General features: G+C 34.7%; 1 protein-coding gene across 8 annotated transcripts in view; it reads left to right on the forward strand.

Annotated features, from left to right (window-relative positions):
• The window catches only part of BCLAF1 (BCL2 associated transcription factor 1), a 31,435-nt gene extending 10,720 nt beyond the window's left edge, over positions 1–20,715 (forward strand). The window contains exons 4-14 of one of the 8 annotated variants that reach the window (XR_749712.2): positions 313–1,224; positions 2,581–3,246; positions 3,383–3,552; positions 5,876–5,981; positions 6,977–7,061; positions 9,410–9,585; positions 9,719–9,881; positions 10,683–10,863; positions 12,156–12,302; positions 17,819–18,031; positions 18,186–19,253. Coding sequence is in view for 6 of the 8 variants with exons in the window: in XM_010379473.2 (XP_010377775.1) it covers positions 313–1,224; positions 2,581–3,246; positions 3,383–3,552; positions 5,876–5,981; positions 6,977–7,061; positions 9,410–9,585; positions 10,683–10,863; positions 12,156–12,302; positions 17,819–18,031; positions 18,186–18,191 (2,662 nt within the window). In the remaining 2 variants the exon portion in view is untranslated. Of the gene's footprint in view, positions 1–312; positions 1,225–2,580; positions 3,247–3,382; positions 3,553–5,875; positions 5,982–6,976; positions 7,062–9,409; positions 9,586–9,718; positions 10,107–10,682; positions 10,864–12,155; positions 12,303–17,818; positions 18,032–18,185 lie in introns of those variants that run through there. The other 7 variants (XR_749713.2, XM_010379473.2, XM_010379478.2 and 4 more) reach the window with 7 other exon arrangements.
• The last annotated feature ends 1,178 nt before the right edge of the window (positions 20,716–21,893 follow it).

Raw genomic sequence — 21,893 nt, forward strand, 5'->3', positions numbered from 1 at the left:
TATCAGTTTAAGTGCTTGCCTAGATGTGCTACAATTTGCTAATATGTCCTAATGTGTGTGATGTATATATAACACACGCACGTGTGTGTGTGTTTTGTGCCTTCATTTTTAAGGTCTTTAATGTATTCTCTCAGTATTTACCTTAGTGAGGCTTTTTGATTAGAAACCATAAACTTTTGTACAGATGAGTTTTTTTAAAAAAGTCTATTTTTACCTTTACCGTTTATTTACATGTTATATTCAAGCAGAATATTTAGAATGGTAGGATGGAATGCTTTATTTTTCTTGCATTGATATTTATTTCATTTTTAGTTCTAGGTCTCGTTCCAGAACATATTCAAGGTCTCGTAGTAGAGATCGTATGTATTCTAGAGATTATCGTCGTGATTACAGAAATAATAGAGGAATGAGACGACCTTACGGGTACAGAGGAAGGGGTAGAGGGTATTATCAAGGAGGAGGAGGTAGATATCATCGAGGTGGTTATAGACCTGTCTGGAATAGAAGGCACTCTAGGAGTCCTAGACGAGGTCGTTCACGTTCCAGGAGTCCAAAAAGAAGATCCGTTTCTTCTCAAAGATCCAGAAGCAGATCTCGCCGGTCATATAGATCTTCTAGGTCTCCAAGATCATCCTCTTCTCGTTCTTCATCCCCATATAGCAAATCTCCTGTTTCTAAAAGACGAGGGTCTCAGGAAAAACAAACCAAAAAAGCTGAAGGGGAACCCCAAGAAGAGAGTCCGTTGAAAAGTAAATCACAGGAGGAACCGAAAGATACATTTGAACATGACCCATCTGAATCTATCGATGAATTTAATAAGTCATCAGCCACATCCGGTGATATTTGGCCTGGCCTTTCAGCTTATGATAATAGTCCTAGATCACCCCATAGTCCTTCACCTATTGCTACACCACCTAGTCAGAGTTCATCTTGCTCTGATGCTCCCATGCTCAGTACAGTTCACTCTGCAAAAAATACTCCTTCTCAGCATTCACATTCCATTCAGCATAGTCCTGAAAGGTCTGGGTCTGGTTCTGTTGGAAATGGATCTAGTCGATACAGTCCCTCTCAGAATAGTCCAATTCATCACATCCCTTCACGAAGAAGTCCTGCAAAGACAATCGCACCACAGAATGCTCCAAGAGATGAGTCTAGGGGCCGTTCCTCATTTTATCCTGATGGTGGAGATCAGGAAACTGCAAAGACTGGGAAGTTCTTAAAAAGGTAAAGACTAAAATACAGAATCTACAGTATAATACTATTTTTGTTCTTTGAATTCTATTTGGAATTAAAAGACGTAAATTTGTGATACATATTTAGCGGTTTTTACTCTTGACTTCCTTCATTTTAAGATAATTCCAAATTGTTTTTACTTTTATCTGGTGAACTTTGGAAGCTAAGTGTTTTAATAAAAATTAATTTATCCAGCTACTCAGGAGGCTGAGGCGGGAGGATCTCTTGAGCCCAGGAGTTCAAGGCTTTGGTGAGCTATGATTGTGCCTACTGCACTCCAGCCTGGGCAACAGAGCAAGACCCTGTCTCTTTAAAAAGAAAAAAACCCACTAATTTCTGTTTCTCCTCTTAATTTTACCATTTTTGGTCCAGAATTAAAAATACAGATGAGGAGAAGTTGAGTAGCTTAGAGCATAACTAAATGATATATGTTAATAACTGTAGATCTTTTAGAAATTTAGTTTATTAAAGTATTGGAGGCTTATTTTGTTCTTTTCATTATTAGAATGTGACCTACATAAATAATGCAGCTATATTGCATGTTCTTAGGTGGCATAAACAGTCTGGCTGTTAATATTTAATGTTTTCAGCCTGACTATACAAAAGGTAATGGTATTTCTCACTGACTAATGACATTTGAAACAGATACATTGTTTAAATTCTGATCTCAAGTGTTGCTGAAAGTTGCTAACAATGAAAATTGGTTGCTTCATGTATTGTGATTTGACTTAAAAGTGAGAAAATAGAGGAAACATGCTGTTTGTGGAATAGCACTGCACAACCTAGAATTTATGATTGAACTGATCATTAGTTTCTATGAAACAGTGCCAGAAATCATTATTTTTCTAGAGCAAGTATATATCAACTGTTTTGTGATGCTCATAAAGAGTATTACCGGAATGGTATTTAAATCCATTTGTGTGAACTCCTGTTTATATTAATAGATAAGTAAGTGAAACAGTCTGAATTTTGGGGGGTAATTATCAAGAGAATTCTAACATAATGTGTATTATCCTTAGTGGTTCTTAGCTTCAAAAATTAAATTCAGGCAATCTCTAGAAGTTCGTGATAGTGCAGAATTGTGGATTGTGACTAAATAGGACAGTTTTTGGTTGGCTTTACTGTTTAAACTTCAGAAGTCAAATGTAAATTTATTTTAAAAGTTAGTACATAAGTTCTATATGGATGCTTTCAATGATTTTTAAAAGTGGGGTCTGAAAAAGCACTTTTCAATAGGGTTTTTTCTCTCTTGCTGGTCCTGAGGGATTGGGCAACACATTTAAATATGGAAGCGATCTACAATGAATGCAATCCAGAGTTACTATCCTCTTCTCTGCTTATTCGCAGGTTCACAGATGAAGAGTCTAGAGTATTCCTGCTTGATAGGGGTAATACCAGGGATAAAGAGGCTTCAAAAGAGAAAGGATCAGAGAAAGGGAGGGCAGAGGGAGAATGGGAAGATCAGGAAGCTCTAGATTACTTCAGTGATAAAGAGTCTGGAAAACAAAAGTTTAATGATTCAGAAGGGGATGACACAGAGGAGACAGAGGATTATAGACAGTTCAGGAAGTCAGTCCTCGCAGATCAGGGTAAAAGTTTTACAACTGCATCTCACCGGAATACTGAGGAGGAAGGACTCAAGTACAAGTCCAAAGTTTCACTGAAAGGCAATAGAGAAAGTGATGGATTTAGAGAAGAAAAAAATTATAAACTTAAAGAGACTGGATATGTAGTGGAAAGGCCTAGCACTACAAAAGATAAGCACAAAGAAGAAGACAAAAATTCTGAAAGAATAACAGTAAAGAAAGAAACTCAGTCACCTGAGCAGGTAAAGTCTGAAAAGCTCAAAGACCTCTTTGATTACAGTCCCCCTCTACACAAGAATCTGGATGCACGAGAAAAATCTACCTTCAGAGAGGAAAGCCCACTTAGGATCAAAATGATAGCGAGTGATTCTCATCGTCCTGAAGTCAAACTCAAAATGGCACCTGTTCCTCTTGATGATTCTAACAGGTAATTCCATACTGATCCCCAGTAAATAATCTGTGGGTAGTTAATATTCCAGTTAATTATCTTAAACTTTCTGAACATACCTTTTTTTATTTAAACCAATGGTATATTTTGTGTGTGTGTGTTATCAATGTTCCAGACCTGCTTCCTTGACTAAAGACAGGCTGCTTGCTAGTACACTTGTCCATTCTGTCAAGAAGGAGCAAGAGTTCCGATCCATCTTTGACCACATTAAGTTGCCACAGGCCAGCAAAAGCACTTCAGAGTCATTTATTCAACACATTGTGTCCTTGGTTCATCATGTTAAAGGTATGCTTAGTATGTTTCGTATTGTGAATTAAATTTATCTTGCATGCAAATAAAAAAATGAGTAATTATGCTTAATAATTCATGTACCCCAGGGCTAGCAAATATACATCAATGCTATTAAAACTTGGAAAAGTAGTTTCATGGAAGAGTCCCTAGTCTTGATAGCATTGAAACTTAGGAAGATAGTTAATAAAAAGTGATTGAAATGCTGGAGAAACCATACCCTAAAAATCTGTATCATGGTAGAACATGATGTAGATTTGTTGAATGCTAAAAGTGTTTTTTAAGTATGTTATTGTAGTGTATTTGAAGTGCAGAAGGCTTACAGATAGTCTTTCATTGCATGCCTATGGCTTGTGATAGTAAATGTTGGCATAGATTTATAACAAAGTCAGACAGGATTATTGAATATTATTTACTAAGAATTTCTTTTCAACTTTTAAAGAAATCTGAAGTGGAAAAACTTTCTTTTTTGCACTTAATTTTTAATATATAAACTTAAAATGATAAAACGAAAATTTATCAGGATTTTTAGAGGAAAAACGTTCAAGAAATTTAGAAGAATATTATATAAATACTGACTACATGAATAGTCACTAATTAGGGTAATGATGACACTTCTTTAGGTCCTAAAGATAAGGGTGTTTATTTCAACTAAAGTAATGATTTTTTTTTTTTAAATTTTTACCAGTATGTAATTATAGTTGCAAAGTTACTAGTAATTTTCAAAGATTTTTAGGTATCCCTTTTGGGTTAGGTTAAGTTTTGTTTTTGTGTTTAAAAAGCAACGTACTATGAGACATGTTCTTTCCCAGGAACTTCAAAGACTGTTGTCCTTTAAAATTAATCCCCTCCTAGCTTTTAAAAAATTTGTCTTTTGACATGAGAACAGCTCACTGTAATAGATGAAACTTGGCTCTAGCAGTTCTTTATGCAGTTGATATATCAGAACAGTGAACAGTTAAATGAATTTCTTTTGGGCTGTAATTATTTAAACACGGTAACAAGACGGTTTTGCTATTGACTCTAAGTAGGTTTGTGAACCAGTTTATGACCATATTACTGTGGTACATAAAATATGAAACATTCTTTTTTTAAATTTTTTAATCTTTTTTGGCCTGTCTCCACATTTTACAATTTATTGCTGAATTTTGAGATCAGGTTTTGATAAATTTTTTCCTTTTTCTTTTTTCTTTTTCTTTTTTTTTTTTAAAAAGAACTGTAGTGATGTTTCATAATTGGTATTGTGCAACCGATCTGAACAGCTCTTACTTTATATAGAGCTGAAAATGCCCAGTGATGTTTTCTTTTTCATTGTAACTAGGTCCTGGAATATGTTTTGAAATGGCAAAATCCATGTTTCAAAGTAAAATAGCTGTTGAAAGATACAGGCAAAGTTGAATCTTCTGTCTTCCTGGCAAAAATGGCATAAAAACTGAGTTGCTAGCTCAAATTCCTGGGTTTCATGGAATTATGATTGAGGCACTACCCTTGTAGTGGCCGTTTCAAGTTTTAATGATTGGTTATGAGACATGTGCTGGATATTGGGCGGTAAGTTGACACAGATGTATGTTGACCTGTTAAGCAGATAGCTTGCTTCATAATGTGACATTTCATAGCTCATGACTTTATACGTCTTTCTATTTTACATTTACAACATATCTTTAACTGGTTTTTAAAATAATCAGTATTGATATTACTAGTTTGAAAATTGTTTAAAGAGAGACAAAACAGCAGTATCAAATGTGCTGTTGGGTTTGCCAAGATGCCAGATTTTTGGATAATTATTGAATGTTAATTGATTTAAAAATATTTTTCCAATTTCAATGATAGTATTCAGTGTTTTTATAAATCCATTTTTGTTGATATGGCAGCGTAGTCACTGATGAAATTTAATAGTTTACTCAAACTAGCTTTTTGGTTATTCCATATTTTCCTGTTAATTTTTGTTTTCTGCAAATGATTACTTGAAGTAACATCATTGGTTCATATTGGCAAGGTATTACAACATCCAAAGATTGTGTTCCTTTTTATTCTGAGGAAGTAGTGTATTAATGAAGTAGAATTAGAGACTCTTGATTTAATCTATTAATTGCTCTTGGATTAGATGTAGCATTGACAGGGACCTGTGAGCAACTTTTGAAGCACTTTCCTGTTGAGGTACAAGAAATTGAAAGGGTAGGAGTTCCTTGTAACACTTAATTCTCTTTTGTTAGGTTTCTTGAGTATTTTTATTTTCTTTTCACCTGCTACATGCCCTTCTGTCACAAACAAATCTCTCTTAAAGTTAACTAATTGGACAGTATTTCTTCTAAATCAACAGAGCAATACTTCAAGTCAGCTGCAATGACCCTAAACGAGCGGTTCACTTCGTATCAGAAAGCCACTGAAGAACATAGTACTCGGCAAAAGAGCCCTGAAATACACAGGTATGTATCCTGCTGAATTGACATATAAAAACGTTGTTTTGGTAGGAAGACTCTATTAAAACAAGATTGTATTGGAAGTTTGCTTTTGTCATTGATACAGATTTGGTTTTATTCCTCATTTATACTTTAAATATATTTCTAAGTCTTGAAACTTCTGTAATTCTCAATTTTCAGCTTAGTTGAAACTGGTTGTTAGAACTTGAAATATTAACTCTTACTTCTCTGCAGTATGGAATTAAATAGTTATCAGTTAGTCTGGTTTTTGGGAGGGGCAGTGAAGGCCTAGAGTAACCTTTGAATTTCTAGTAAGTTTGTGAAATAAAAAATGTTCCATGAGAGAGAGAGAACAAAAGCATGAGCACTGAAGTCAGATAGTTGTGTTGAAATCCTGGCTGTGTCTCTTCGTTGCATTGTGATGAACAACTTAATCCCTGGACATCAATGTTTTCATATACGAAATGTGGATAATCATGCCCATTTTGCAGGGTGGCAGTGACAGTGATACTGGCTATGAAGTATCTGACTTGGTACTTCGTGCACAGTTGGTGTGGTTTTGGTGATGACTGCTAAAGAAGCACTGGGTAGTTGCAACCGATACTGACTTAAAAAGGGAAAGGCGCAGAATAAAACCAAGGGGGCACTGAATATCTAAAAATATTGAAGACAGGAGCAAATAATCCTATTCATGTGTGTTTGTTGATGTTTAAAATGATACCCAGTTTAATCAAAACACATTTTTCCTATTTTTGATCAATAAAATAAGTTGGATGTTTTAAAGGCCAGACTTCTATATAAAAATATCTGGTTGGAGCATTTTAATTCATTTTTCGTGGATATTTTTTCTTAATTGTGTATTAGTAAATTAATAGTCTTGGTGTGCTAAATTAGTTGATTGGGAGAGAAATAACTGTCTTAGGAAAATGGATAATTGTGTGGATGTTTTCGAACCAAAAAGTTAGTAATATGACTAAAAATATACTTTGTTTTACATTAAGGAGAATTGACATCTCACCAAGTACCTTGAGGAAGCATACCCGTTTAGCAGGGGAAGAGAGAGTTTTTAAAGAAGAAAATCAGAAGGTATGTTTTTGAATGTAATTTTTTTCATGTTCAGCTTAGTTAATGATACTGTACCAAATATAGTTTCTCAAGGTAAAATGTCTATAGATATCTTCTACTTTTAATTCATAACTACATCATGGTAGTATGCATACTGTTCCTTCACGGAAGAAATTAAGCTGACACTATACCAGCTTAAATTTAAACCAAGAGTATTTTTTCAAAACGCTAATGAAAGGAAAAAAAAAATAGTCCTAAGAAGAGCGTAAAGAATCAGTGGGTAGACAAAGGAAAATTATAAAATCAGAGATACAAATTAGAATTTTGAGATGAGATTCATTAGCCAGAGTAAATATTTCTCGATTTGTGTGTCTAAATTTAATATCTCTAGGTTCTTCACAGATAACAAGAAGTAATCCCCATGCTACTGGGCATTTTTGATGTGGATTAAGAAATAAGCATTCTAAGAACTGATTTACAAATGAACGTTTGGAACAAAGACTGTTATCACTCTTGGAATATTTGGGGAATGGGGGAATGTCTTTTACACATGAGAAAGGAGCCTGTGAAAGACATTGAGGGGTCTTGGTGAGAATGGAATTCAGTGGTTAAGGGGTCTCCAATATACTCTGACAATTCAGAATGACCTTTGCCAGGTAGACTAATCTATATCAGGCCATAAAATGTCTAGTAGTAGAAATGTGGGGAAAGATAGGGAACAACTGTTTTGAAGAGATTAGGGGACTTGGAAGTACTGCTTGATTCCAATTCTGGCTGTCACTAAGTACTATCTACATGATAATTGGAAAATAACCTCTTGAACCTTGCTTTTCTAATTAGAAAAACGAGAATGCTTCTGTTTTGCAGAGTTGTTGAATAATTGGGTTATTTTGAAAACAGGCACATTTGTTACTAGAAGCTATTATGGACAGTGGTAGTGTACAAGTTTAATAGGGCATGCTATTACTAGATGTGGAATCTAGAGCTTACAAATAAGGTGTTTTTTTTTTGTTTTGTTTTGTTTTGCATGGGGCGTATTGATCTTGAAAGAACAGATTCTGAGAAGTGAATACTTTTTTTTTTTTTAACTTAAATAACACCTTGGGTTCAAAGTTGTTAATTTAGTTTTCCCAACAGTTTAGTCTGTCCTCACGCTCTGACAGTGAATATATTCTCTCCTCATTACTTAGACCAGATTTTGATCCAGAGGAGAAAAAGTAGAGATAACTGATGAATAGATAAGAGGATATGCCATTGGTTTTTATCTTCCTCTCTGGATGAATAACATTTTAATATGTCATTATGTGTATATAGTTTGTAATTTACAAAGTGGTTTCACTTATATTATCTTGTTACTCGTGGACTTGGTAATACCTAGGTGAATAGGAAGGTTTTTTTGCTCTTGATTAGATTTTTTTCTTTGTGACTCTGGGAGCAAATAGGTGAGTAGTTGATACCATTTGGAGATCTGTACTTTCAGTTTTATGAATGCTTATGAATATTATAGTCAGACTTCCCAGAGTAAATACTACTTATTGTTGAATACTAGCAAGGATGTCCACATTGCTTAGCATCTTACTGATGTATAATTTCTCTTCATTCCTAGATGCCTCTTTCCATCTTCCTAAATTATATAGTATTTGAAAAAGCAATGGAACAAGAAGGAGGTGAATTGTGACCCAGTTAAACTAATGTCCGTTGCAATACCTGAATTGAGAAAGGGCAGTATATGGCCCAAGATACTGAGTACAGGATTGCGAATATCTTTCTGGCTTTGTTTCTACCCTTGTTCAACCTCAATTGGTTTCATTAATCATATTTTACGTGCATGTTAGAAATTATAGAATTCTTTTGAAGTTTTTTTTTAATTGGGTTGGTCAGATTATTTGGGAAGAGCTTGATCATAATGAGGCTTAAGTAATGAGAACCATTATGTTAGGATCTCTCTTTTTTAGGTAGAAGGCTACATTTCAACTACAGATTATAACATCTGTCATTATTCAACTATTGAAAACAGCATTTGGAAGGATGAGGGATAATAGGATGTGCTGAGTGGAAAAAATATTTGTATCATTTACTGTACAAAAATTTATTATAGATTGTTTTGGATAAAAACCTGCAAAATTCTCAAGATACTTAGCTTTTAATAATTTCCCCAGTTCCACTGACTTTGTATACCCAAATGTTTAGTAAAAATAATCAAGTACTTTTTAACAAAAACTAAGTGATAGTATCTTATATGATTCATTATTTTCTGATACTAAAATGCCAGTTTAGAAGCTGGCATAAAACTTTAACTCTATAATATGTGTATATATATTTTTTCAATTTCTCCCCTGAAATCTGTATTTTACGTCTGTCTTTTATAGGGAGATAAAAAATTAAGGTGTGACTCTGCTGACCTTCGGCATGACATTGATCGCCGTAGAAAAGAAAGAAGTAAAGAACGGGGAGATTCCAAGGGCTCCAGGGAATCCAGTGGATCAAGAAAGCAGGAAAAAACTCCAAAAGATTACAAGGAATACAAATCTTACAAAGATGACAGGTAATTGTTCAAACTGACTAAGATAGGTTTTAGCTTCTAATTAGCCTTTAATAATTGTCAGCTTAATTGCTTTCAATTTTGACTGTGTAATCGAATGTTTAAATTTAAACAATTAAAATTATTTGTTTTACAGCAAAAATGTATTTGTCTTTTACACGGCTTATGGTGGATGAGGACAAAAACTTTGGAATAGCAAGCTAACACTGAAAAAAAAAATGACAAATTAATGTGTCCTATTATCCAGGCTACATCAGGAGGTTGGACTTCAATGCAGTGCATTTCTAGAAACAGTTTGTGTAAGAACTTTGGTTCGTTATGCTTGATTCCGCACTTTTTCAACTCATAACACCCAGAGTACAAGAATTTTAAACTGATATCTAGTGGTTTAACATGGGAGAGATGGGGGGGAGGAAGGACTAGAAATAGCAATGTGTATTAGTCTTTCAAAATAATATTTCCATGGAAACTGTTAGCAGTGGTAAGAGTTAACCACAGGTATGACCTTTTCGGGTGTTGCATTAAATCATGTAAATTTGATCATCATAGAGGCAAATAGGAACACAAAGTATTATAGATAATCTTTTTCCTTGCTATTCATTAGGTAAATGGTGGATTTTATTTGTGTTATTAAATTTATGGCTGTTATTTGTAATGTCATATGCTTTTTATTTGCTATAATGGTACTATAGCCCAAACTATACCAACTATTTTCACCCAGAGTGTACAAACTGCAGTCATTTTGAAACTTGGCCTTAAGAACATCCTTACTTTTTCCTACTCTTCTCTTCCTTTCGTTAAAGTAATAAAAGATATAAGTTAATTTAAAAATACTAAAGAACTGAATCTTATTCTTGACCTTTACAGACTACTATTTTCTAACTGGCAGGCCCTAGCATGTTTTTCATTATTGATGTAAAACACATATTGAAGGAGAATGGAAACAGACTGTGTCAAAGTTTAACACCCAATTATTTTATTTACATAATTTTATTAGGGGATAGTGTTTTTGACTTGAAAAATATCTCTTCTATTGTAAGATTCAGCAGGGTCTTTATCTTTTTAAAAGTAGCACATTTTTTGTTTTCTTTATTTTGCAGTAAACATAAAAGTAGAGAGCAAGATCATTCTCGATCTTCATCCTCTTCAGCATCACCTTCTTCTCCCAGTTCTCGAGAAGAAAAGGAGAGTAAGAAGGAAAGAGAAGAAGAATTTAAAACTCACCATGAAATGAAAGAATACTCAGGCTTTGCAGGAGTTAGCCGACCACGAGGAACCTTTGTAAGTGAAAAAATTATCTTTGATTGCTTGGTAGGAGTTTATCTTAGAGTAATGTACATAAGGAAGGTCATATACATGATTTAGAGATGTTATGTGTGTCATTATTCCTAAAATCAGAGGTAGTATTGAAACATGAAGTGGTGTTTGAAGTGCTGTCTTCATTTAGAAATGCCATTTTGAGATCTAGAAGCATCTGTGTAAACTAGGTACTTCTCTTGATCTCAAGATCAATAACTGTACCTAGTCCTTAAAGACCAAGAGTCAAGGAAAGTTACTGATTGGTAATAACATTTCTTTAATCACTTAGTTTTTGAAAAGGTACCATAACGCCTTAATAAAACCCCTGTATGTTCATCTCTGTATTACAGTTACATTCATTTTACCTGCTTTCTTCAAATCCTTGCTTATATGGGTATCAATCATAGAAATCATAGAAATATTTCACATAGCGTATACATTATCCCCATGTTTCCGTAAGTCGTTATAATTATTAATATAATGACTTTATGGTAGTGCATCTTCTTGCCTCTTTAATTTCTAGATTCACACTCCTACCTTGAGCGAGTATCTAGTTGGGTTTTGGTGGAGTTCATTAATTAGATAATTTGGGAAAGAGAAGAGCCTTGCTTATATAGTGTTAGGTATGGCTGAATACTTGGGGCTTCTATGGTAATTCAAAGAAATTAGACAACTTTTGGCTAGTAAAAAGGAGAAACAGCTTGATTATTTAAAAATACCAGTTCAGGCCGGGCACGGTGGCTCATGCCTGTAATCCCAGCACTTTGGGAGGCCGAGGCGGGTGGAATCACGAGTTCAGGAGGTCGAGACCATCCTGGCTAACACGGTGAAACCCTGTCTCTACTAAGGATACAAAAAAGTAACCGGGCGTGGTGATGGGTGCCTGTAGTCCCAGCTACTCGGGAGGCTGAGGCAGGAGAATTGGCGTGAACCTGAGAGGCGGAGCTTGCAGTGAGCCGAGATTGCGCCACTGCACTCCAGACTGGGAGAAAGAGCGAGACTCTGTCTCAAAAAAAAAAAAAAATTAGTTCAGTCCTTGAAAGTACAGTATTCTAACACTTAAGTTGATCATTTCTTCTTAACCTACTCAACTTTTAGTTGGCAGAATTTTTTGCCTATGATATAAAATGGCCATCCTTTTCATCTTCAATGGCTACGAGACTTAGATAGGAAATTAGGGCGTATGTTTTTTGTTACTGCAGTAAAATTAGAGTTTGCATGTAACTAAATACCTTTTGATTGCATCACTAAACAACTTTGTTAATGTTAATCAGTTTCGAATTAGAGGCAGAGGAAGAGCCAGAGGAGTTTTTGCTGGGACAAATACTGGTCCAAACAACTCAAATACTACTTTTCAAAAGAGACCGAAGGAAGAGGAATGGGATCCAGAATATACCCCAAAGAGCAAGAAGTACTTCTTGGTGGGTGTTAGACATCTGTGTTTATTTGGTTTGCATTAATTTTCAAAGCATACTAGGTGAATACATTTGAGTACAGATAACCACTACTATAAGAAGATTCACCGTTATGTGGGAAACCTTTTTTAAAATAATTACCCAGATGATTTGAAATTTTGAAAAATGTGGGTCCCTTTAGTCCTGTTCATACTTTCTTGATATTAAACATAGGCTGATCAGGGTAAGCGAAAAATACACCTAATTTGTTACCCACATTCAGAGAAGAACATTATATTATAGTTGAGCTTAATGTTTGTTTTATATCTGTCTATAAGACAGTGACAGTTGTAGAAACTTCACATTAAGATGTACCTTCCATCATCATAGCTATTTGTTTAAATGAAAAGGAGAAGAATTTTTTCAAAGTACGTGTAATTAAGAATTTTAGGGAGGCTGTCAGCTTTCATTGGTGAAAAAAGATGATGAAAACTTATATTACAGAAAAGTTGCTGCTAGGTACACTAATTTGGTGCTTCCTGTGGTAGAGGTGCTTTTCCCTCTGAAATAGTTTTCCAAGGATGAAGCTAGAGGTGGTAGGTCCTGAAGGATTCTCTAGATAAGGATGGGCATTTTCTGCTGTTTGGCATGGGGAAAAGGGTTCTTGCTGCATTATAGACGTGTACAAGAATATACCAAAACTATTACCAGAAGTATTCATTTTTTTGTCATGGCTTTTCAGAGAATTTATGTTTCAGAGACTAGTTCTGAAAACTAGTTGCTTCCGTGGAGGAAAATTGTATTGGACTTGAAGAGTTGTTGACTTTTTCAGTTGGCTTTTTATGAATGTATTTGAATAAACCTCAATGTCCATGACATACCTACTTAGAGATTATAGCTGTAGTTTGAAGTGGATCTCTGTTTTGTCTGGAAAAACAATATATTTGTTTCGAAAATATATTTCCATTTGCCTCTTTTTTGGCATGTTAATGACCAAGAACCAAAAAAAAAGTTATAGAGTGCGTTATGTGTAATGTTTTCTCAGTTTATGCTTCTTGAGTGGCTTGAATTGACATTCTGGAAAGTAAAAGGCATTTGATGTGTAGAAAAATGTGAAAGATCCATCTACTTCTTGGTTCAATAATTTATGTATTAACAGACTTATGTTTATGGTAGGTACTAAGGATGGAAAGACAAGTAGGATGTGATTCCAATTTTTGACTTAGAGACTAGTAGTAGAGAAACAAACATTCTAAATATATATGGTGGCTTTTTGCTTTTCCCAAAGAAGGATAGGTGGATTTTTGCAAAGGAGAGAGTAATTAGAGACTTTTGTAGAGGAACTTGACCTTAATTAATCTTGAGGTTAAGAGGTAGGCAAGTGTACTGCACATAGCAGAAGGAGTGAAACAGCATGGTATAGAGAACTATAGTACTCAGATGGCTAGATGGTTGGTATAAGTTTGGGAAAATTGACTACAAGGAGTCACAGTGTCAAAGGCCTTAATATTTTTAAGAAAATAGAGTTTTAAGCAGAGTTTACGTAAGTCATGGGTGTTAAAAGTTAAGCAATTTGAGAAAATATAGTGTCTGAACTAAGGGGCTAGATTTGAGAAAAAGTAACATTTATGGGGACTTGAATTGAGGGATGTTGGTAGTGAGAGGAAGGAATCTAAATCTGTAGGAAAGAAGCTCCTTTCAAAAGATTAAGTTCTGTTCTGAACAGGTTGAATTTGAAGTGCTTGGGAGAAATGGAGCTGTCCAGTGGATAGTTGGTAATTCAAATTTAGAGAAACAAAAAAAAGTGCTGTAATTTTATAGGTCACCATTAAAGCTGTGGTAAGATCACAGAAGAGAAGAGATAAAGACCAACATATCAAAGGTGGGGTGAAAAGTGAGAGAGAGTAAAAATGCCAGAGAAGTAGACCAGGTATGATAGGTCAGGAGGTCAAGAAGAAATGAGAAGTGAACATGTAGATAGTAATTGTTTACCACTTTTAACAACTTACAAATACAAAATTTAGGCCTTTTTTTCTATGGCATTTTCTTAAGAATCTGCTATCCCTTAAAAAGTACATACTCATTTTGGGTTGGCATTTAATTAGGCAGTAGTTTCATTAAGAAGAGTGTCTTATTTTAAGAATTTAGCCATATATAAGTAGCAGTAGTATTTTTATATGTTGTTTTTCTGGGTTATATTTAAAAATCTTGGTCTCTGTATAAAACCATACACATTGATTTGCCACAGACTGATGATGTTCACTAGAATATCAAGCAAAATTACATACTTTTTCCTTATAAATCAATTCCCAAAGTTAATTATTTTGGTTTTCACTTAATTATGAGCCATTGAAATGGCAACTTTGGTTTTCACATGGATAGTTGAATTAAAAAATTTTGTATCTTACATGTAAAGGAATGTTGAGGGAAAAAAAGAAAAATACGATTCAGAAGGAAAGTCTTCTAAAACTAGACATTCATTCCCTTAGGTTCTTTCAGAACAATTGACCAGTTGTTTGCCCATTTGGATGAAACATTAATACTTAGTAGTAACAGGCCAGGCACGGTGGTTCACGCCTGTAATCCCAGCACTTTGGGACACCGAGACAGGCAGATCACGAGGTCAGGAGTTCAAGACCAGCTTGGGCAACATGTGGAAACCCTGTCTCTCCTAAAAATACAAAAATTAGCCGAGTGTGGTGGCACGTGCCTATAGTCCCAGCTACTCAGGAGGCTGAGGCAGGAGAATTGCTTGAACCCGAGAGGCGGAGGTTGCAGTGAGCCAAGATTGCGCCACTATCCTCCAGCCTGGGAGACAGAGCGAGAATCTGTCTCAAAAAAAAAAACAAAACAAAGCTTAGTAATAATAGATAACATTTATTAAACATTATGTCGCATGCTCGGTGCTGTTCTCAGTGTTCCGTACGTATTAATACTTTAAAAAGCCTTTTGAGTTGGGGCCGTTATTCCACTTTTGTGGATGGAAAAAACTGAGGTACAGAGGTTGAGTAGCTTAACCAATTATGTGACTAGTACCAGTGGGGTCAGGACTTAACTCATTGGGCTCCAGAGTCAGGGTTCTGAAAGGTCTTGTTGGTATTGTTTGTTGTCCAATACTGAGTTATAGTAATCTTTGTTGCATTCTTTTCTGAAATTTCCTATCTCTAAGATTTGTTTTATGCAAAGGTGTGTTAATGTTTTCAATAATAAAAATTCCAGGAAAGATACTAGTTTTAGTTAGAACCTGAAATTCTGTGGAGTGATGAGTGTGAAGAGTTGGAGCAAGTGGGAAAGTACTGAAGGTTCTCAGTGTTAAGTTGCTGCCTTCAAAGGAAGAGAAAATCCCTGGTGGGGAAGGGGGTTCAGGATTGGTGTTTTGGTAATTAACTGTTTGAAACTTGATCCTTGTATAGAAAAGAGAGAAGATGATTCAGAAAGTCTTGGTTCTAATACAGACTCCTTTGTTAACATGTTCTTAGCTGTGTATGAATATCTAACTTCTGGCCCATTTTAATCTGAGATAATTAAAATTTAAAAATTTTAATAATGAGATTGAAATCTTCGATATAAAACTTGAGTATTAAGAATATGTTTAGCATCAAAAATCTCAATTAAGTAGCTGCCAGGATACCCTATGAAAGACACAGTTATTGTTTAGGTGCTGTTGTGTTTACCAAGTTTCAGATGATTGTATATTAAAAGCAATGGCTAGTTTAACCCCAGTGTTTAGCTTTGCCATTGGCTTTTCTGTTTCTGCTAACTCTTAACTACCTGGTGTGGTAATCATATACTGCCACCAGGGTATCTGGGAAATATGTTTTATGGGTGATGGTCACAAGGGGTAGAAGAAAGGGCTAGCTCTGTGACCTTGGGCAAGTTACTTAATTTCTCTGTGCCTCAGTTTCTTTATTTCTAAAATGGGGATAGTAACAGTATTTTAGAGGGTTGTTGTGAGGATTAGATGAATAAGTACATGTAAAGTGTTCAGAACAGGACCAGACCCATATTACACACTGTAGAAACATTCTTGCCACCGTTTGTTGAGTGCTTGCTTGTCAGACACTGGGCCAGGCACTTTCTACTGATCTGTGTTCCCTCAAGGAACATATTATTAAAATGAAGTAAATTCTAGAGAGGTTGCCCAAAGTCACACAGTTTGTGATAAGATTTAAATCCGTGCTTCTACTCGAAAACCTCTTCCCAGAGTCCATGGCATATTGCGTAGATATAAAAAAGCACTTAAGAGTTGGGTATGTTAATGTGATAAGGGAGCATGAAATTATGTAGTCAAGTGGGCATTATTTTTAGTGGCAGGCTGTTTTAAAGTAGTTTATTTTGGGTTTGCAATAAATTGCTGTATTTAAATTTACACTTGATAGTTCCAAAATTCATTCATTATAGAGTCATGTACACCTCTACCTAGTAATCTTTGAATGATTTGATAAGGATAGATTATTAGCAGTTGGTAAGTTCTCTTTCATATAGCCTGTTAGTTACCCATATAATTGAACTTTTCAAGTCATGAAGGGGGTTAATCAGTTAAATGAATATGTCCAAAGGCAAAGTCTTATGTTTTGGAAAAAAAAAACCTCATATATTATGTAAAAAAGTTTTAGTGGCTTTTGGATGATTGCTCACTACTAGTACTCTGTAGATTACACAACATTTTGTTTGCATTATACCCTTTTTCTCATAAAGGGGCATTTTGCTTTATTTCCCATTTTTGTGGGTGACAAAGTTAGTAAGTTAGCAGTTAATTAAATTACATATAGGACTCCTTTGGCCTTTTGTATGAATATAATACCAATTTCTACTCATCTACAAAGTCAAGTACTTTTCAGTTTTGCAGATTGTTTTGCTTAATAGAACAATTCATAATTTGGGGAACATCTGTATTTGAATACAATTAATAATTAAAGCTGGGATGTGATAACTGCAGTACTTTAGATTGATGAAGAAGAACTGAGTGAGGTGTTAATTCTAGGGACCATGTCATGATTTACCATTGAAATTCTCTAGCCCAGAACATTGATATGTACTATACATTGATCTAGATTTCAATCTCAGTATATTTAAAATCTGCTTTTATATGTAAAGTATAAAATTCATACCACCAGTTTCATTTTAGTGAACGTTAGTGATATTTTTATGACTTTCTGCCGCATCTTTATGACTAAGATGGTTAGAAATAACCAGAAAAACTGGTTATTTTATCTCATTGCATTTGGTGTAATAAGTGGACTTGGATTGACATAATACAAAAACAAAACTGAGAATTCTAAAAATCAATGGTAATTTAGCAGTTGAGATTCTCCAAATGATTGGGTAACCCTCAGTGCTTGGGTGGCTAAGTAGTAAGATGTAGTTATTCTCTTGACGAGGGAATATATTTTTGTTGAAAAATGCAATTTTACTGGTTTTGTTTTAGAATATTACCAATCTCATATGTCCAATCTTCAGAAGGTTAATACTATGGTTTATGATTGGAGAAATGATATTTACAAGAAACATTTCATTGACAATTGTTTTTAACCTTTCTGTAGCATGACGACAGAGATGATGGTGTGGATTATTGGGCCAAAAGAGGAAGAGGTCGTGGTACTTTTCAACGTGGCAGAGGGCGCTTTAACTTCAAAAAATCAGGTAGCAGTCCTAAATGGACTCATGACAAATACCAAGGGGATGGGATTGTTGAAGATGAAGAAGAGACCATGGAAAATAATGAAGAAAAGAAGGACAGACGCAAGGAGGAAAAGGTATAAAATTTCACCTTATGATTCTGACAGATTTTTTTGGATACAGGTTTGGTGGGTGAATTAGTTATTTCATTTTTAGGAACAATTATTAATATGGTTCCTTTTAACTCTCCACATCTTGTGTTAATCTTCAATTTTTTTCTCTCTCTTTTAGGAATAATAATGAAGTAAGATTACAGCAGAGCAGAACTTGCACCCACCATTTTTTTACCTGATTTTTGTTTTCAAATAAGAATGTAAGCATTTTACCTAAATTTTACTGTTTGCAAGTAGTCTATAGAAATTTTAAGTTTTCAAATATCTTGAGAAATAGTAGACTGTATGTTGAAAATTGTACTGAAATAAAGTAGAAAATTGTTACGTACCATATTTGTAACTATCAACTTTTAAAAAAAACTTTTAACGTTTTTGTTACATGCATTGTAATTCTGCTTTGTCTATAAGATACGGTCAAGTACAGCTCTGTGAAAGTTCTGATTCTCTTCCTTCCCTGTTTGTCAATGTTTTATTCTGAAGTAAACGTTAGCTCTACATATAAATCCTGGAACAGAAATTGTTTATAGAGGCTACACTAATTATTTTAACTGTATACATCTGTTTAATTTGAACACACTACATTGTAGGGTGACTAATTTTTGAAGTATACCACAGACAAAAGGTTGTTACTTTGGTAAACTAAGCTAGTTTAACACTTGAGCAAATGCTTAAGAAGGAATTAAAAAAAAAAAAGAAGCTTTGCCAATAGCTAAAAAGTACAAGCTATTAAAAATTAGATTGAAAAGTTTTGAGAAAATGTTATTTTTACTGAAAGCAAGCAGTGGCCTATAAAGAACATTCTTAGGAGCCTTTTCTATTTGCGTTCAAAACTGAGTGTTCTCTTTCTATTCCTATTTGATAGTTTGAGTCATGGTCTTAGATATTAGCTATTTGTGAGAGGAAACTGGTTTGTAATAATACTGCAAATAGAAACCCCATTTCTACTGAACATCCTAGTTTTAAACAGAAGAAAAACTAGAATCCTGGGGTTGGTATGGAGGAGGTTTATCCTGCAGAATAAGTTGATATATTAGTACCTGATGTCATATCTTACATATTTATTTGAGCTGAACATTAGTTTGTAGTGTAACTATTAGTAAAAATAGAGAAACACAACATACTGTTCATTAATAGTATTTTAAGAAAATTGTTTTTCAAATGTCACCAATAAAAGTTTTGGCAGGAAGCTTGTTGCTGCATTGATCTAACTTGTTCCCCCCCGCCCCCCCCTTTTCAGTTGCAGTTTGTAAAATGGCTTTTTCTTTTTCCTCTTAAGGGTTCTATTCTTCAGGTAGATAATTTTTCAAATGTGAATTATCTTTTGTGTCTATATATTGATAGCTCTTAAAGGAGTGAAAATCTAAAATATTAAATTTCAATGTTAAGTCTATCTGCTTTATGGGCATATATGAAAGTAGACACATTTCATTTGTTAATTTAGTTGTGTGTGTTAAAAGGAGCTAATGCTTATTCTGTTAATGTAAACTTTTGAAGATCTTAAATGTATTGCTCTTTCATCTTAAAACATTTTCGAGGATTTGCAATGCGTCTAGCACCTAGATTACAGCCAGGGACGTTGGTTAAGAGCTGTTGGAAACAAAACTAAAAGCAAACTCAACATATGTGATGTTAATGGCCCTCAGATCCTTAGTATTGTGTGATTTTTTCCCCCCTTAACGTGTCTTTCTGAAATTGTCTATTAAAGCAGAGGAAATACCTGCCAAAGGAAGTATGTATTGCATTAATCAGGACATAACTGATATTTTCCTGTTCAGAATAATACTTACGTGTGAAAGCAACATGGATGTGATCCCCAACACAGAATTTTCATGACCCTTTTATTTTATACAAATAAATACATAACAGTTACTTGGTTAGACATCAAATCTGTGTGCATGACTATGTGCTTATCCAGTTAAGACAATAGGTAAAAGGGGAGTTGAGAAATTATTTAATAGAGAGTGGAAATAAAGCTACTTAATTCCTGTGGGCAGGTTATATTTTAAGTTCAAATGCACTGCTTTAACCTTTGGTTACTTTTATTCTATTAAACAAAATTGAGAAAAGAGTGTTATACTAGAATATAGTAGGCTAGGGTGATTGTAAGAACTCTGTAATAGAATGTCATTATGGATGTTATCTTTTCCAGATCAAGCATATAAAAAGTAGCCTGTATATTTTTTTAAAACACATCTTTACTCCACACTTTACATTATAAAAGTTGAATGGTTCCTCTTGGCAAGGATATTTGCTTACAAATGCTAGGAAATAACTCATTGATACCTGCGTTAACATATTTTGCCTAGAGAAGGGCAATAAAAACCGAACCAAAGGATATTTCTAGAAAGGATTAAGAAAGCTGTTTAAGAAGGCCATGACTCTTTAGGTGTGTATGTGTACCTTTCAGCATCCTAGGAATTTTTATATTAAAAGCAAAACGTTTTTCCAATTACAGTCTACTTCAAGGAATTACTGTTGTTCCTTTTGTCACAGGTAAAATCAGTGTCGGGAATTATAATTTGAGAAAAATATTACCCAGTAAGTAACATTGAATGTAGATGGCTAAACGATTCTTACTCAGTGTGATGTATAATGCAACAGGGACCCTTGTAAATTGTCATACGCCAATAAAATGTCACAAGTAATAACCGCTGTTGTTTGTTTACCTGTGTCTATTTCACACAACTTCTATGGTCTATTTTAGAATACTAGCACATCTGTTAGGAAGATTACTGGTGTGGTTAGGCTTGATAAATGCTTTATAAAATCCCTCAAACCTCTCTTTACTGTTTTTGTGTTTTGTTTTTGTTTTTGTTTCCCTTGTCTCCCCTGGGAAAGTGGGAAATTTTACAGTTGGTAAATCTAAGCCATTATTTTGAAATACAGGAATTCTGGATTTCTAGTTTGTCCTCCTTTTCTTATGTTAATCTGGGACCTTACACCCATAATAATATGGTGATTACTTCTCTTTCTAAAAACGCAGTAGCTGGTGAATAACTAAAAAGAATGGTCTTTTCATTCACTTTGAGTAAGATCTGGTATAATTGTTACTATGTGCCATCCTGTCACTTTTAACAAAGCATTTTCATAGAAGTTTGTGTGCTACAACAACCGACACATTTTGACTCATGCAAATGGCAAATTAGTCCTTAAAAATTCTGTGAGAGAAATAAGAACGCTGTATGTACGTATGTATGCATGTAAAGGGTTGTGTAAGATGTAAGATCATTGGTAGCTTCGTTATACTGGATAATTGTAATTTTTTTTTTTTTTTTTGACACGGAGTCTTGCTCTGTCGCCCAGGCTGGAGTGCAGTGGCCGGATCTCAGCTCACTGCAAGCTCCGTCTCCCGGGTTCACGCCATTTTCCTGCCTCAACGTCCCAAGTAGCTGGGACTACAGGCACCCGCCACCTCGCCCGGCTAATTTTTTGTATCTTTTAGTAGAGACGGGGTTTCACCGTGTTAGCCAGGATGGCCTCGATCTCCTGACCTCGTGATCCGCCAGTCTTGGCCTCCCAAAGTGCTGGGATTACAGGCTTGAGCCATCGTGCCCAGCCTAATTGTAATGTTATATACAAATTTCTTATATAAGTATGCTGCATGATTAAGGACATTTATTTAACTTACTTTTTCTGGGTTTCAACTGGAATCCCTTTGGTGGGGATGTACCTATAGTTTCCTTGTGGAATAATAATACACTTTCCCATCCAGAAAGAGAAGTACAGAGGCCTTTCTCAGTTTACAAAGTTGAAGGGGAAGGCAAATGGAGAAATAAACTTGATTGTTATTGGGATTAATTTGGCTAGACTCAATCTCTTGAGCCTT

This window comes from Rhinopithecus roxellana, chromosome 4, assembly GCF_007565055.1.
Source record: "Rhinopithecus roxellana isolate Shanxi Qingling chromosome 4, ASM756505v1, whole genome shotgun sequence".
NCBI lineage: Eukaryota > Metazoa > Chordata > Mammalia > Primates > Cercopithecidae > Rhinopithecus > Rhinopithecus roxellana.